This window comes from Oppia nitens, unplaced genomic scaffold, assembly GCF_028296485.1.
Source record: "Oppia nitens isolate AA-2021 unplaced genomic scaffold, nextdenovo-longstitch-racon4-pilon3 scaffold2_pilon_pilon_pilon, whole genome shotgun sequence".
Taxonomy (NCBI): Eukaryota; Metazoa; Arthropoda; class Arachnida; order Sarcoptiformes; family Oppiidae; genus Oppia; species Oppia nitens.
This window is the reverse complement of record NW_026533210.1, coordinates 9,721,035-9,738,244: the sequence shown is the minus strand read 5'-3', so window position 1 is coordinate 9,738,244 and position 17,210 is coordinate 9,721,035. Positions and strand designations below refer to the sequence as shown.

The 17,210-nt window shown below is 29.8% G+C and overlaps 3 protein-coding genes across 3 annotated transcripts; 2 read left to right on the top strand and 1 right to left on the bottom strand.

Moving 5' to 3' along the window:
• Positions 1–819: 819 nt before the first annotated feature.
• LOC128956361 (mucin-2-like) lies at positions 820–8,387 on the top strand. Its single transcript, XM_054302089.1, has 3 exons — positions 820–1,195; positions 4,894–5,152; positions 5,368–8,387. Coding segments are annotated over exons 1-3 (3,222 nt in total). The 5' UTR covers positions 820–1,193; the 3' UTR covers positions 8,329–8,387.
• A 1,572-nt stretch (positions 8,388–9,959) lies between these two features.
• Positions 9,960–12,458, top strand: LOC128956083 (neuronal PAS domain-containing protein 2-like). The gene is made up of 4 exons (XM_054301766.1): positions 9,960–9,975; positions 10,352–10,427; positions 10,552–10,966; positions 11,028–12,458. Exons 1-4 carry the CDS (start codon positions 9,960–9,962, stop codon positions 12,456–12,458), a joined length of 1,938 nt encoding a protein of 645 aa, XP_054157741.1.
• A 2,064-nt stretch (positions 12,459–14,522) lies between these two features.
• LOC128956082 (striatin homolog) lies at positions 14,523–16,966 on the bottom strand. Its single transcript, XM_054301765.1, has 6 exons — positions 16,853–16,966; positions 16,241–16,746; positions 15,379–15,463; positions 15,146–15,281; positions 14,806–15,060; positions 14,523–14,725 (listed from the first exon to the last, which is right to left on the bottom strand). The coding sequence occupies exons 1-6, from the start codon at positions 16,964–16,966 to the stop codon at positions 14,523–14,525; spliced, it is 1,299 nt and encodes a 432-aa protein (XP_054157740.1).
• Between the last annotated feature and the right edge of the window lie 244 nt (positions 16,967–17,210).

Below are 17,210 nucleotides of genomic sequence, written 5' to 3'. Positions count from 1 at the left end.
AGTGAACACGTCATCAATATATATATATACAGATAGAGAGAGAGAGAGAGAAAGAGAGAGAGTGTGTATGTGTGTGTGTGAGAGAGAGAGAGAGATAAATACAGATAAATAGAATTCTAGCGCCAATGCGCGCTAACCTAACCAGCACACATCTCTAATTTAAATATATTTAGAACGACAATGTACAATTTGTGTGTGTGTGTGAGCGTGTAGAGGTGTCCGTTGTAATGTGTGTGTGTGTGTGTGTATGCATGTGTGTGTGTATGCATGTGTGTGTGTATGCATGTGTGTGTGTATGCATGTGTGTGTGTATGCATGTGTGTGTGTGTATGTGTGTGTATGCATGTGTGTGTGTGTATGTGTGTGTATGCATGTGTGTGTGTATGCATGTGTGTGTGTGTATGTATGTATGTATGTATGTATGTATGTATGTGTTTGTATGTATGTATGTGTGTGTGTTTCAGCAAATATTATACTGTAATACATGTATAAATTTTTCAATGTAGAGGTAGTATAGAGATTCTATACTATTACTATACAATTAGTATATAGTGATGCCCTGACATCTAACGGTTGCCCATAAACTGTATTCTGACCTAAATTTTTTTGGTGGCGGCGGCGGTGGCATCGTTGTCGTCCAAATAGATTATTCAATACTAGAATTACTAATACATATCATCAGTATTACAGTTATATATATATATTGGGGGGTAAAACTTGTTTCCAAACCGTGGCCTTAAAATATATATATATATATACCGTATATATAATATAGTTTTGTAAAACAATTTTATTTCCAGTCTCTCTCTCTCTCTTAAACTTAAAGTGAATCATTCAATAAAGTTATATACGGTATACACTGTTATATAAAATGTGTGTTATATAAGTGAATAATAAGTTTTTTTCTCTAAAAAAAAAGTTAGTAGTGTTTAGAGAGAGAGACTAGTGTTTTAGGTCATCACACAAAACAATTTGATTACCGTATATATACTGTCTATATATATATATATATTGTCGCCGACACTCATATATATCTATTGAGAGACACACACGTAGTAGTAATAGTAGTAATAGTAGTAATAGTAGTGATCATCGACTAAGTGCTCATTTACTTGATAAGTGATAGCTTAGTAAGTCATACATACAAAACTAGTGACTGACTGACCGGGAATTTTTGCGGACACACCATAAAAATGTATGTATTTTGTTGTTGTTGTTGTTGTTGTAAACTCTATTATATTTAATATTGTGATTCCGGTAAATATAAAATATAGATATGTATTAGTGATTATAACAAATGCAATATTTATCTCATATACTTATATATATTATGTTATTTATTTACTTTATATATAAAAAAAAGTTTTCTTTTTAAATGTTAAACTCACAAAAAATTTTAAAACTTTTTTTTATTATCATATGATATTTAGTTAATACACTCATTAATTGAATGCATCGCTTGTTAAATATGTTATCAATTAAGTCGATCTGTTTCCCCCCTCTCTCTCTCTAATCTGAAAACAAATTGAGAAAATAAAATATAAAAAAATTTCTCTCTCTCTCTCTCTCTCTGCTAACTAAATGTCCAATCAATTAATGATGTAATGATGGATAAGTTTTTAAGCTATAAAATAACTTGTGTTAATGTGTATGTAATTTAAAGCCCTCAAAACATTGTAAGATATTTTTTTAAAAATATTTTTATTTAATGATTTTTCTATTTCATGATATAAAGCTTTTTAAATATTATTATCAATTTTGTTTTTATTTGCCCAAAAAAGTTTATATATATATACTGTATATAAATCATTAGGTAACGGTGCTAAAAATTTGCGGTATTTTGTTTTGAAAATAAAATAAAAAAATTTATTTCATAGAAAATATCATAGAAACTAATAAGTTATTAAGTATATTATATAATATTAATTGAAAATATTAATTTAAATTAATTTGTTTTGTTTTTAAATTTTAAAATTATTTGTTTTATTATTAGCACATTTATATAATAATAATACTAATACTAGTAATTTAATTTATGTAATTAAGTTTTGTTTTGAAATAATTATTACATTGAATATTGCTTTACTATAATTTACTATAATAATTAAAAAACTATAAAATATACCAATTAATATATTTTAAAGCTTTAGCATACTAATAATAGTTAATAATACTAATACTAATAATTTAATATTGCTATAAATAATTTATGTATTTTTAGTACCGATAATGTTATTACCATATCAATTATAYCCAGTGATGTTAAATGTTAATGATTTTACTAATTTTAAAAAAATTTAGAATAAACTATTTACTATTTGAYTGACAATGATTTTTGTAGTGTTTGTTTATTATTATTTTAATAAATAATTAGTTGAAAAAAATAGTTGAAAATATATCAAAAAATAATTTTTTTTAGGAATATTCCGATAGCTTAGAAATAATAATATACAGTATATTAATACTGTATATATGTATATATATACTATATATACTATATTTCTAATAAATTAAAATATTTTTCTGTTAACTGTGAATAATAAGTTTGTAAATACATATAATTAAGGATATAAACTACATTTATGGTAGTTAAAAAGTTTTATTAAATTATTATTATTTAATTATTTTGATATTAATAATTGACAATAAACAGGAACCATAAAATAACATTGTTTATTGTACAGTAACTTGGTCATATATATATATAATGTTGTTATGCCCAAATATATGTATATATACTATAAATTTATTTGTATTTTTATTAATACAAAAATAATAAATTAATATTTTTAATATTTTTACTTATTTTTAAAAAATTAATGTATTTGTCTGCCCCTTATAATTATATGTTTAGTTATAGTCTTTCTATTATTTCTATTATTTGTAAAATTAAGTGAAATGAACTCAAACTCAAAAAAAGTATTATATAAATATATCTTTTTAAAAAATGTATATATATTTATATACAGTATATATCTATATATAATAATAATAATTATATGTTATGACATATTATTGTACTGTTATATACAATAACAAAAAATTTATAACGATTTAGTCTCGAAAAGAAAATTAATGAAGCGATTCAATAGTCTATATATATATATATATATAAATACAATAAAGTATATGAATATCACTATTAGTATATAACTATAGTATAAAACCTACTAATAATGATAATACAAATATAAAAAAAGTAAAAAATTTCATTTTTATTATTATTTTGTGCCTAATTTTTTGTGCTGAAGAGACATGAATGCAGGAAATGTACAAATAATTTGTAGTTTTTTTGAAGATATATATATAAAGAGAGAGAGAGAGAGAGAGAGAGAGAGAGAGATTCCTAGCGATTGATTGTAGAGCCGACACACTTTAACCACTGACAACACCCTATGAAAGCTATTTAGTATTAAAAAATATTTGGTTGATATATATATATATATTTCAGTGGAAAAATTAAGCTAAAATAATAATAAAAATAACAATTTTTTTTTATTATTATTATAAATTAAATGAAATTTTTGTCCGGAATATTTGTATGTGTTTTTAATCTTATAGAGAAATTAGAAATTTAAATTAAATTTGGCACACATTCAAGGTGTCAACTCATATATATATATATATATATATATATATATATATATATATATATATACATATCTATCTATATATTTATTTGTGAATAATATAAAATATAAATAAAATAACAATTTTTATGAATTTCTAATGAATCACTCACTCACTCACTACTACTTAATCCAAAAAATATTCCCAAAAAAGACTTTTTTCTACTATGAAATCATTTATAATATTCAACACACATATATAGTAACTGTGTTTTATACTAAACATAATTTAATAAGAAAAAAAAACAATTGAAAAATATATAATATATTTGTAACTCTAGTAATATGTGCAATATATCATATATGATGATGATATAATATTATATGAATATTTAAACAACATGTTATGTGTGTGTATATATATATATGTGTGGGCATACAAGTGGTATTCAAAATTATTTTTATTAAAAAAGTTTTTATATCTAAGTTATATGTGTTTTATTAAATTATTGAATTATATGTATTAAAAGCATAAGTTTAGTATTAATTTTATTTATTTTCTAAAAAAATAATAAATAAAAATCTTTTCCATCAATTCAGCKATACTTTTGTTGTTTAAGTTTTTATACTGTYTTATATCTTATRTTATTATGTTATGTATGTAAAAGCTTAACCCCGATATAAGGCTAACCCCGATATAAGAAACAAAAAACTTTTGCCCCAAAGGCTGTGTATGTATGTATGGTATGTATGTATGCCTAACAAACCTAACTGTTCCCTCTAAATGAAGGTCAGTTCATAATAAGTTACACACAATTTATATAAGATAAATATATTGTATATTAAATACATGTTTATCCATATATAATATTTATAGTGCAATTAAAATTAAAGCTATTTATAGAAAAAAAATTATTATTATTATTATTGCTATTTAATATATTTTATATAAGTTATTAGTTATGTGTGGGGCTATAAACTGATCACTACTTTTTTTAGCATCACTTAACTAAATAAAAACTTTTCAAAAAAAAAGTTTATACACTTTTTTATAATATATACAGTAATATATAATACTGACTTTCATGTCAAATAACAGTTATATATATAAATATTTAAAAAAAATTAAATAATCACTTATAGTATTTCATATACACTTTTTCTCAGTAATTTTATTACCTGTATATATATACCGTATAACTTATTTTTGTTTCAACAAAAAAAGTTATTATACATTAATATTAATGAATTATTGAACTTAAAAAACTTAAAAAAGTTTATTTACACTTAACTTATAATTGTATTATTATTATTGTTTGTTAAGGTTGTTGATACCATCATCAACATCATCGACATCATCATCAATGTTGGTCATCATCATTGTTGTATTAAACATACTAATCGGTGTAATACTGTCGACACCGTTAACAGCACAGGCAGTACTACAACCGGCATCACCACTGATACCGGCAAACAATGATAATAATAATAATAATAATAACAATTATAAGATAACATCGCGTTTTAAACGTCAAACTTCCTATAATTTCAACCAATTTCACGCAAACTTTTCCAATCCTTATGTAAGTTAATTAAACACTTAAAACAAAAAAAACAATTAAAACAAAAATTAATTATTATTAAGAAAAAATAATAATAAAAAAGTATTAAAATAAAACAAATGATTTTTTTTAATGTGTGACTAAAACAATTAATTTTGTTTTTTTTCAATTCAATTGTATTATTAAAACTAATTTGTTTTATATATATATATATATATTTATATGTGTTATTAAAGCAATTTCCACCGCAACCGGACCTAAGCTCAACATTCAGACAACAGTTTCATCAATTGGGTTCACCAGCTATTGTCGGTGGTGGTGGTGGTGTCGACCCAAATAGCAATCAAGCATTCAATACAATCAGACGGTTCCCACAGTTTCCATCCAATAGTAATTTGAATACAAATATTAACAACAATCAGCCGTCACTAGACTCGTCGTCGGCAGCTCTGTTACCCCGTCAGCCGCAGGTCATATCGGTACTGAGCGGAACGGGTGTAGGTCCGCATCAGGCCGTATCGTGGAATCCGCCGCCAACAATAGTACCGCCAGCGTCGGTGATCGGCAACAACAACAATAATCGCCAGAAACAGACTTATCAAATCAATCCGCAACCACAGTCCACACCACTATCATCGTCCGTATTCGGGTCATCGCTAGACGGCGGCGCCGGCGGGTCGTTATCCGACAAAACGGAATCGGAACGCCAGAATCGATATGTTGGCCATCAATCGCAGCCACAATCGCAGAGTTTCTATCCGCCACAGCCGCCCACTCGCGAGTATGATTTTGCCGGCGGCGTAAGCCGTAGTGGACTCCAGTCGGCACATCATCAGCAGCCGTCTTCGTCGTCTCAGTCATCGGGAGCAGCAGTAGAGTCGGCACTTCTGGCATCTCGTCAACCATCGCCACAGCCTTCAGCCGCGTCGTCATCGTCGGCCACCAGCAGTGGTGGCAGTAATAAGCCTTCAAGCGGTGAGAATAAGCCACAAAAAGATGATGTCGTCATCTATTACTACTACTATTATGACGACGACAAGAATGGCACCAATAAGGCTGGATCGTCGGCATCATCGGCCGGAGCCGCAGGTGATTCAAACCTTGACGCCATACCATCGTTAGAATCATTTGATCAAAACCGTGGGTCTAACAGAGCCGGTGGTGATAAACCGGGACGAGTTGTCATCAAGAATGCCGCCAATGATAACAACAACAACAATAGAGATAATAATAATAATAAGGAAACAGTAGTTTCATCCAGAGATAAGTCGTTTGGTCGCCAGGATTCTTCGCCATCGTTTGGCGACATACGTAAGCCATCGCCGCCACCGCAACCGCTGCCGGCACCTGTGGTTCCCAGTAGTCAGCCACAGTCGACGCCACAATTTTTCATAACTCCATCGCCATTCACACCGCCACCACCGCCACCACCAACACAATCATCAGCAGCAGCTGATAATCTACCATTCGGTTCATTTCAAAGTCTTCGAGAGATTCCGTCTGCAGGAGCTGTAACCCAATCACCGGTTGAAAGGAGTCGCGAAACGGTTAGCGTTTCAGTTTCGGAAAACCAGAACAACGCCGCACCGGTATCTAATGTTTTCCGTTATGGATCATCGGTTAGCTCACAGCGAGGAGGAAACTCACCGTTTGACAGTTCCCGCGGAGGAGGAGGAGGAGCATCGCAGCCACAACCACAACAGCCGCAAACTTTTAGCAGCACTAGTAGTGTCCGAAGCAGTAGTTCCAGTAGTAGTAGTAGCAGTTCGAGCAGCAGTTCCGGTGGGGTATCGTCGTCGTCGTCGTCGCCGGCTTTCGGTAATGCCATCAACAACGGTGGTCATCGCGGCGATCATCATCAGCGACCGCAGAGTTCGTTTTCGCCACAATTTCCCGGCCAAGCGTTCCGTCACATTCCGTCGTCGTCATCGCAACAACAACCGGCCGCCCAACCACAGGAACCGTCAGTTACTCCAGGTTTTGTAAACTTTGGTCGCATTACACCGCCGCCGGCATCAGCGCCAGTGGACGACTTTCCGCCACCCAAACAGCCAGTAGACAATCAATTGGATAGTCTGGGTCGTCCGGCCAATGCGTTCGAGTCGTTTTCGTTGGCCACTTTTCCGCCAACAACGGTAACCATACCGACACAACCATCAACAACAACAACAACCACTACGACTACTACCACTACAACCACAACGACAACACCTGCACCGCCACCTCCGTCGCCATCCACTCCCGCGGCCCCCGAGGAAGAAGCGTCTGAAGCGCCGCGAAGATTCGGTAATAGGCGACGACCTAACGCCGCCTCCAATCGAAACTCATTCCTCCTCAACAGAGTTCGTCCGACTATCGGCAGTACTACCACTACGACAACCACTGCCACTCCACCGACTACCAGAGCTGCTCGTATTACAAGACCCACGGCTGGCGGCAACAGTGTCGGCGGATTTCGACAAAGACCCGGCCGATTCAGGAAACGGCCCGGAAATGATGATAACAACAACGAATCAGATACAACCGTAAGTGCAACGACAGCGGCCAGTGTAGCACAACAACAGCCATCGTCTACCGAAGCCGCTGTAACCGCAGCGCCGTCAACACCGCGTAGATTTTTGGGCGCCGGCGGTGAACGTCGACGATTTGGCGGAACTCCACGTACGCCGGCCACAATCAACAGACTGTCGCCGTCATCGCAGTCATCGACAGCAACACCATCGGCTTCAGCAACATCGGCACCGGTAGCAGCCACTACCAGATCACCGCTATCATTGAGACGGCCAGCTAATCCATTAATCGGTTCCCGAAATCGACCTCAACTCAGAGGCCGACAGCCGTTTTCGAGAAATAAAAATCAAGAAAATACCGACGAAACAAGTAGTCCGGCGCCCGCGCCCGTCGAGTCATCGCCTGCATCATCGCCGCCGGCGAGTAGCGAATCGTCAGTCAATGTGCCATCAGATGACAGTCCGGCTGCTGCTTTGGCCGCCGCCGATGAAGCCGGCAATCAGCCAGCAAACAACAATCAACCAGAGGTTTCGTCATCATCGCCACCGCCAGCCAGTGAGCAGCCGCCAACACCTGACCAGAAGCCGAAAGGCCGACTACAGAGACCATTGTTTGCCAACCGGCAGCGATCCAGTCTGTTTGGCCGCAGAGGTGCCGCCGGCGCCGCCGCCAACACTGGTAACTAAACATAACACATGTGTAGTCATCCCATCCCTCTCTCTCTATATATATATATAAACAAAAAAAGGCCAACAATTGTTAATTAAAATTACAATGAAATCAACAAAAAAATATTATATTTTTTATATGATATAAAGTTTTTTTTATTAGTAATTGATTATAAAATTAATAAATTTCTATTAATTATATAATAATAATATAATTTAATTATATATATACAGTATTTATACATTGATTGTTATATTGTTAATTAATAATATTGATAATTAAATAATAATTATATATTAGATTTTTATTTTTCTTTAATATATAACTAAATGCCAACTAAACTAACAAAACAAATTGTAATGACATTTATTTTATTATATGTTTTAAAAAAATTTAATTTACAAACAAAAAAAAAGACTATTAACTCAAAGTTATAATCTCATTGATCGCAAATATTATTTTTTTTATAATAATTGAACATTTTTTACATTATTTTTTTGTTTTTGTTTTTTTTGAGAAAAAATATGTATTTACATTTGTAAAGATTTTTTAATATTTTGATATATTTAAAGCCATATTTATATGACATGTATGTGTATGAGACAAATGCAATATAATTTTAAGTAATAATAATACAAGAATATTCTGTACGCATAACTAAATTTGATTTTTTAAAAAAGTATATATAATAATATAAAAATACTCATTTGAAAATCATTAATTTATAAATAAAGTATGTTTATTATAATAATAATTAAAAAATAAACAATTTTACAAAATAAAACAAAAATGTTTTTTTAATTTTATTTAAATATTATATATTTTTCAAAAAAATGTAATTAAGGTTTATATTATAAATTTATATACAGTATATAATACCAATTTGCTAAAAAAATTTTTTTTTAATAATATTAAATACGATATAAAACTAACTAAAAAACATGTTTTATATAATACATAGCAAAGTGGTTATATAATTGATTTTTTGTGTGCCAAACATTTTATAACTATACTATTATATACTACACAAAGTGTTAGATAACAACTAAATAATATTATCGATTTAGTTCATCCACTCAACAAGTTCTCTCTCTCTCTCTCTCTCTCTCTCTCTCTCAACAATTCAAACACACAAATGTAATATAATATCCAATATACCTATAATATTATTATTATTATTATATAAAAGCATACCTTTTTTAATATCATCATCATCAATGTGTTTGTTGATTGGAGACAACAAATATCAATATAATAATATTATATTATATAAAAAAAATCATCACAAAAAATAATAGACAATACAGTTATATAATTGATTACAAATGAAAATCACAAAATCATATATATATTGAATGATTTCTCTAGAAAAATCATTTACTGATTATTATTATAATTATTATGATTAGTATATTATTTTGTTTTCATCAATCAATGAATGATTTTTTGAGACATTAGATAAACTTTTTTTTGTGATAATATACACACAGTTTATTTCAAATGTTATATTAAAATCATTTTAAATAAATGTTACTTTTATGATGAAAATATGAGTAAAAATTTTTTTGAAATAAATATATTGATATAATAGTTGAAATTGTTTTTTTAATTAATTAATTAATTATGAAACGATCATATTTTACTGCCAATGACTCCAAATATTTGTAATTAATTTATATATTTAATTAATTAATTTTTATTTTATTTATAATTGTATTCATAGTTTTTCCCCCAAAAATTACATTACCCTTAATTTACAATATTTGTTTAAAAAAACAATTAAGTTAATTTATAATTAGCATAATTATTTTTAAAAAACCAATTAATTATCAATTATTTTAGTTATAGATTTTATTATACATATTATTTTTTATAGTTTTAATTACTAAAAAAAATACAGTAAAAATACTTAAAAGTTTTATTTTTTGATAATTATTTTTTTTATAAAATATTAGTAATTGTTATTTTAATTTATAATAAAATTATTGATAATTTTTTTTATATATATAATTATTTCATTAAGCAATTTAACAACAATAGATGCAAACGATTTAATGGAGACAACAAACAACAATTTGGATGACATGGATAATGAAGAAAAAGATAAAAACAAAAGGTTTAAAAAATAATAAATATATTTATTTTAAGTAAAAATTATTTATATCTAATTTATTTGTTAACCCTAACCCTCGGGGGTCGTCCTCCGCCCTTCTTTGCCAAAAAAAATAAAATAATAATAGGATAAACAGGAATCTAAGTGAGAAAAAAAGACGGGATCAGTTTAATCTATTGATCCATGAGCTGAGTACAGCAATCGGTTATAATAATTCACTGCCGGCCGACTCTTCCGGGAGGTTATCCGATCTGAGTGTTGGCGGCGGCGGCGGTAAACACAAAACGGATAAGTCGTCGATATTGAGGGCGTCGATAGGTTTTCTGCGTACAAACTCGCAGATTGACAGCAACTGTCCAAAAAACAATGACATCAATGGTAGTCATCATCAACGGTCTGCCGGTGGCCAAAGATCTGGTGGACAACAATCGACGACCAATTATGATACTTCTGGCGGCGGCGGAGTCAGTGGTGGTGAAAGTATTTTCTGTTGGAAGCCGTCGTTTCTGGTCAACGATGAGTTCATACATCTTATGCTCGAAGTAAGTGGTGACCAAACAATCGGTTGTTTTTATTGGTAATACTATTTTCCGCCGGACTCAGGCATTGGACTCATTTCTGATTGTATTGGAGGCCAACACCAGTGGTCGCATAATATACATGTCTGATACCATATATTCACTGTTGGGTATGATATCGACAAAAGAAAGCCGAAAACAAACGTCAGTTTTGTCCGCAGCAGACAATGGCGTCGACAACGACGACGACAACAACACACAGTTGTCGATATTTGATTTGATTCACGAAGAAGAGAAATGCTATGTCGAAGACTTTCTCCACTATCGGTCAGTAGTGGACAACATCGGTGGCGACTGCGATGGCGGTACGGGTGCGGCGTTTTCATCGATTTTGCTTCACTTCAAAGATCGCGATTTCGATGACAGCGACGAAACCGAAATCTATCGATTGGTTCGTCTGGTCGGCTCTTTCTACGAGTCGGGCCAACTGAACACAAAACTGTTGCGATGCCGACCGGGAAACCAGTACTTTGTCGGCATTGGACGTCTGCAGACACCGAAATTTCTCAAAGAGCTTAGCTATCAGTTGACAGCTGATATGGGTAGTGGTGGCAGCGGTGACGGCGGCGGACGTGAGTTTATCTCCCGAAACTCGTTGGAGTGGAAGTTCCTCTATTTGGACAGTCGGGCGCCGCCTATTATCGGCTATTTGCCGTTCGAGATTCTTGGAACTTCGGGCTACGATTATTATCACTGGAACGACTTGGACGACATCGTTGCCGGTCACGAACAACTCATGAGGACGGGTGAGGCCACTTCATCGGTCTATCGATTTCTGACCAAAAGTCAACAATGGATTTGGTTGCGTACCACCTATTATATAGCCTATCATCACTGGAACTCGAAACCCGAATACATTGTCTGCAGGCATACAGTGGTCCGGGAGTCTGAGGTGGCCGAAGCCCGGGCACAAAAAGCCCATAAATATGCTACCGATAAGTGTCGACAGGCGGAAACAATACAACGATTGGCGGCTGCGGCAAAAAATATCGATAATGGCCTCAATGGCGGTAACGGTGGTCAACCATTACCTCAACAGACATCAGCCTCAATGGCTACGACAAAGAATTGGCTTAACTGTTATCCGGATGTTGTTATCTCTGCCCAAGAATTTCTCGGCCCGAACGACATGACTGGTGGTCTGGTTATGAATCAGCAGCAGTCGATGATTGTTGGCGGCGTCGGCGGGAACCATACAGTAGTTAGTGACCGTCAGTCATCATCTGTAGCTTCTCATCATCATATGATGTTAAACACATCATCGATGGCTACTATCGATGATCCTGAATCGGCGGCCACAGCGGCGGCGGTGGTGGACAATAAACAACAGTCACTTCTTCGGCAGTTTTTGAAACAAAAACAACAATTACTCGAACACCAGATCCGTCAGCAACAGGAAGAACTGAGACGAGTTGATGAACAGCTACTACTGGTTCGAGCCGTTGATAATCAGTAAAATAAAAATTGTATTAATTTTTTTTTGTTTTATTTGTCTTTTTTTGTATATTCATTATATTATATTTTTTTCCTTTTTTTCTTTTCTTTATATATTTTCATTTTTTTATATCATTTTCATTTATTAAGACAACCAAACAAACAGAAAAACTGGTAGTTTTTTGTGTTTTTCTCTGGTTTACCAGTAGTTTAAATAATAATAATAATAATAATTATTATTATTTGTTTGTATGAATTTCAAGGTCAGTTATATAATGTTGTAAACATGTCTTAATGTCTAAAAATTTAGACTCTAAATATATAACTTTATATATATATATATATATATATATATGATATAATTACAGAGTATATATATATAAATTTCTATTATAGTATATCTAAAACTTATATATAATTTTTCTCTAATACTATTATTATATATCAATAATATAAATATCACATCAACAAAAAAAAAGATTAAGATTAATTCAACCATAATATTGTTGTTATTGTCGTAAGTAGCCATAAGCTTATGTTACTAAAATAAATTAGTTATTATTAGTTATTATTATTATTATAAATACATATATTGCTTATTATGTCTACAATTATTATTATTATATTAGTTTGTTATAATCATCTTCAATGTTAGTACAATAATAATAATAATTTTATTAACTTAAATAATAATAATAATATATCATTTAAGTTATACTGTATATAAAAATAGTATTATTATTCTTAAATATTTTAAATTAGAGATATTGTATTAATTATTAATATTTAAATAATTATTTTTTTGTTGAATATGTTTTAGATTTCCGAAAAAATTTAAATATTGTTTTAGTTTTATTATCTTATTTTATTTTGTTTAATAAGTTGATAATTATTATTTTTATTATTTATTATTAATACTGTATGGTATAAAATCTATAATATATACAGTATATAACAATACAGTATAATATAACAACAGTTACATTGATATTACAGGTATTAATATAARTATATATATATATATATATATATATATATATATATATATATATATATTAATTTATATATAATATTTGTTATATAAATATGTTTGTGTGTGTATATATATTTGTGTATAAAGGTAAATATTTATTAATATAATTAAACTTATATTATAATAAAATCTAATTTATATATAATATATCAATTTTATTCAACAAAAATATATATAATTATATATATTTTTACAAAAAATAATTCAATAAAAAATAAGAAAATTATATAATAATCTTAAATTTCACTCATTTTGTTATACAGTATTATTATTATTATTATTAGGATTATTAACCTATTTTTGGAAAGCACTTATGGGAAGTCATATTAGATAATCATATTATATATAAATTATTTATATATATATAATTTATTATATTTATAGATACATTCACACTCAGCATCCGTATTGTTATCAATATTACATTAGTATTTATTTATAAGTTTACTATAATAAATATATATATGTGTGTGTTTTATCTACTTATTTTGTTAAATATAAAACAATAGTTACATTAATATGAATATACTATTTGTATAATAATAATAAGTATAATTAATTAACAATCTTATAAAATAGTATTATAAACATATATATAATATATTTTACTAACAGTGTAAGTATTATATAATATTATATATTTATAAATATATATTGTATATTATAGCACAATATAAGGTTTAGGAAATGTATATATATTTATATTAATATAAGATATATTTATAATTTTATTTTTTTATAATAAAAATCTATTAAAAATACTAAATAATATGTAAATATAAATTAAATAACTGTGTATAAAACACGCACATGTTTTTTGCACAGGTATTATATATAATGTAAATATTAATAATATAACATAAATAGTATACATATTTCTATTATATACTCTCTAATATCTAAATAAATATTGTTTAGTTATCAGAAATATATTTATGATATATACTGTATATATATATTGTTATTAACAAACTATTTAGTGAAATATAACTATTAGATAGTTTATAATAATATTATAATATAATATATAGGGATTGTTATACAAAAAAAATGTCATACAAAAACTGCATGAATATCGGTCTCCTGTTCCTCTTTAATGCTCTGTTGATGAGTTATACTGAGCGCCCGGTGCTGTTGCTGTTGTTGTTGTTGCGGTACTATCGGTGCTGCTGTCGATGTTTGTGTCGTAAATTGTCGGTAAATATATTCACTTTTATAGTCAATTGAATAGTCTCGGCGTTCAATAGATTTATAACCTGTTTTTTTAAACAAACAAAAAATATATAATTAAATTACACAACAAAAAAATTGTGTATTTTTTTATTGTTATAAATACCCGAATCATTTTTGGTCAGTTTCTGGGGTCCAACTATCGGTAGACTATCGGCAGGTTCGGCGACAGCGGCGACCACTACTATGTTTGCTGCCGTCGCTGCCGATGCCGCGTCCAGCGACTGATGGTCTAACGACTCGTCCTCTTCGGCCTCATAGGTGGTCCTCAAATGCCAGAGATCTTTATACTGACGGCGCAACACATCCTTATCAATGGTCTTGTCCTCCAAAGAGTTTCGGCGACGTCTTTCCGATAATTCTTTTAATCAAAAAAAAAATAAATAAAAATAAATAATAATAAATAATTTCACTATTGATATACCGGTAAATAATTAATTGATTACCAATTTGTTGATTATTATAACTGATATCTTCTTCGATGTCTTCAAAACTTTTTTGCCTAATAATACCGGCCGACAATCGTCTTTGTTGGCCATTATTACCTYTTTTCCGGTGACTATCATTTGATACAATTTCATCCTATTATATGTTAAAATTTTTGTTGTTGTTGATATTTTAATTTGAATTAATTAATTTAATAATTATAAAAATAATTTTTTTGTATAATAATAATTACAGTTTTATTATCGTAGCAAATGGTTACAAATTTACAGGGAAGCGATGTTTTGCGTGTACTAACCAATGGTGGTCGGGTAGAAAATCTGGGCCATCCATACAAATAAATAAATAAAAATTTAATTTTTAAAAAAAACATTGATTTTATATAATAACATTTCAACTAAAACGCTATATAATCTATCTATTTCAATATATATATATATATAATATACTTATTATATAGTTATTATTATTATTATATTATATAGTTATATATATAACTTATTTGACTAAATTTATTGAACAAATAAAAATTTTAGTTAATTTTACAAATTGGTTGTTGACAATACTTTAAAATTACTAACCTTTTAAAAATTTAATTTATAATTAGTATTAATATTGGTAATGTTAAAGTTAAAGGTCAACCAATTTGTAAAGTTAATTAAATATTTTTAAAAAAAATTTAGTCAAACTTTTATATAAGTTTTTACAACTTTAATATAAGATATATAATATATCCATAGTTTTTATAGCGTTTTTTTGTTGTTGCAATGAATATCATCAATGTGTAAATAGCATAATTAAACAAAACAAAAATTTATAATATTAAATTAATATTGATTAATCATGTATTTATACTATATATATATATATACCGGTATATATTAATACTATATAAGCACTTATATATAGTACATTATACAGTATATATCCTTATAAATTTATATACATGTACCAGTATACCTTAATATATATATATATATATATATAAATTTATATTATAATTATTTATGAGGGAGGGAGGTAGGGAGGGGTATAGTTAACAAAAATTAATAAAGCACTGGTAGTTTAATTAATTAATTAATTAAGTTGTTGTTTACTTGACTTGATGAGATGACGATCGTTGTCGTTGTTGTAAATTAGGAAGAGCTGATGATAATGGTTGTGCTGATGATGACGATGATGATGATGGTAATGGTGCTGCTGTTGTTGATGATGATGATGATGGTAGTGACAATGGTGGTGTATGTGCGCCATTTGAATGCTGTGATAATGGGGATGTAGTTGTGGTGGTGGTGTCGGCGGCGGCTGAAACAGTGGTGACCATTGCTATTGCCGTTGTCGGCGTCGGCGATGTTGTTGTACTGCTCGGCGTCGTTGTCGATACCATACAGTTGTTGTGTGTCTGTACGGCAACCACCGTATTAGGTGAACTGACACAAGTGTCCGGATTGGTATCGCTATCGGCGCCCGGATTATAGTCGCGAGTGTAGAAGCTATCCTCAAAACAGCCGCTATTGTAGTCGATATTATTTTCGTCCGATGTTGTCGTTTGCCTTTCAAATACTATGACACTATCGGCACATCCATAGCGGGAGTATTTAGGCTTAATTGGGGTATAAAAACAATATTTTTAAATAAAATACTACAAAATTATAATAAAAACTTTTAATAATAATTTAAAAAAAAATAAATATTACTGGTTATCATACCTTAATAAGCAATTGACAGCATATTAGTACAGCAAATGCCAGTGCAATAGCCAGTCCACAACCGGATAGTATAACAATTATAGCTATTTTTTCAAACTCACTGTTTGTATGCATTATTATTATTATTATTATTATTGTGAAAATAATAATAATAATCAAGATTACAATTAAAGCAATTGACTTTTATGTACATATATTTATGTTATTATTTCTTTGCGATTAAATTATATTAATATAACTTTATTACATATTATTAAAGCAGTATTATTATAATGAATATAATAACAAATATAAATATTATTATTAATTATATTTTTTTATTAATATTATATTATTAGGCACTGGTTTTTTGTGTATT

Bases quoted from the DNA above. Each gene is read 5' to 3' on its own strand.
- LOC128956361 (XM_054302089.1), top strand. The intron at 5,153-5,367 runs GTAAGTTAATTA...GTGTTATTAAAG, and splicing joins CAAACTTTTCCAATCCTTAT to CAATTTCCACCGCAACCGGA.
- LOC128956083 (XM_054301766.1), top strand. The intron at 10,428-10,551 runs GTTTAAAAAATA...AAATAATAATAG, and splicing joins GAAAAAGATAAAAACAAAAG to GATAAACAGGAATCTAAGTG. The intron at 10,967-11,027 runs GTAAGTGGTGAC...CGCCGGACTCAG, and splicing joins TCATACATCTTATGCTCGAA to GCATTGGACTCATTTCTGAT.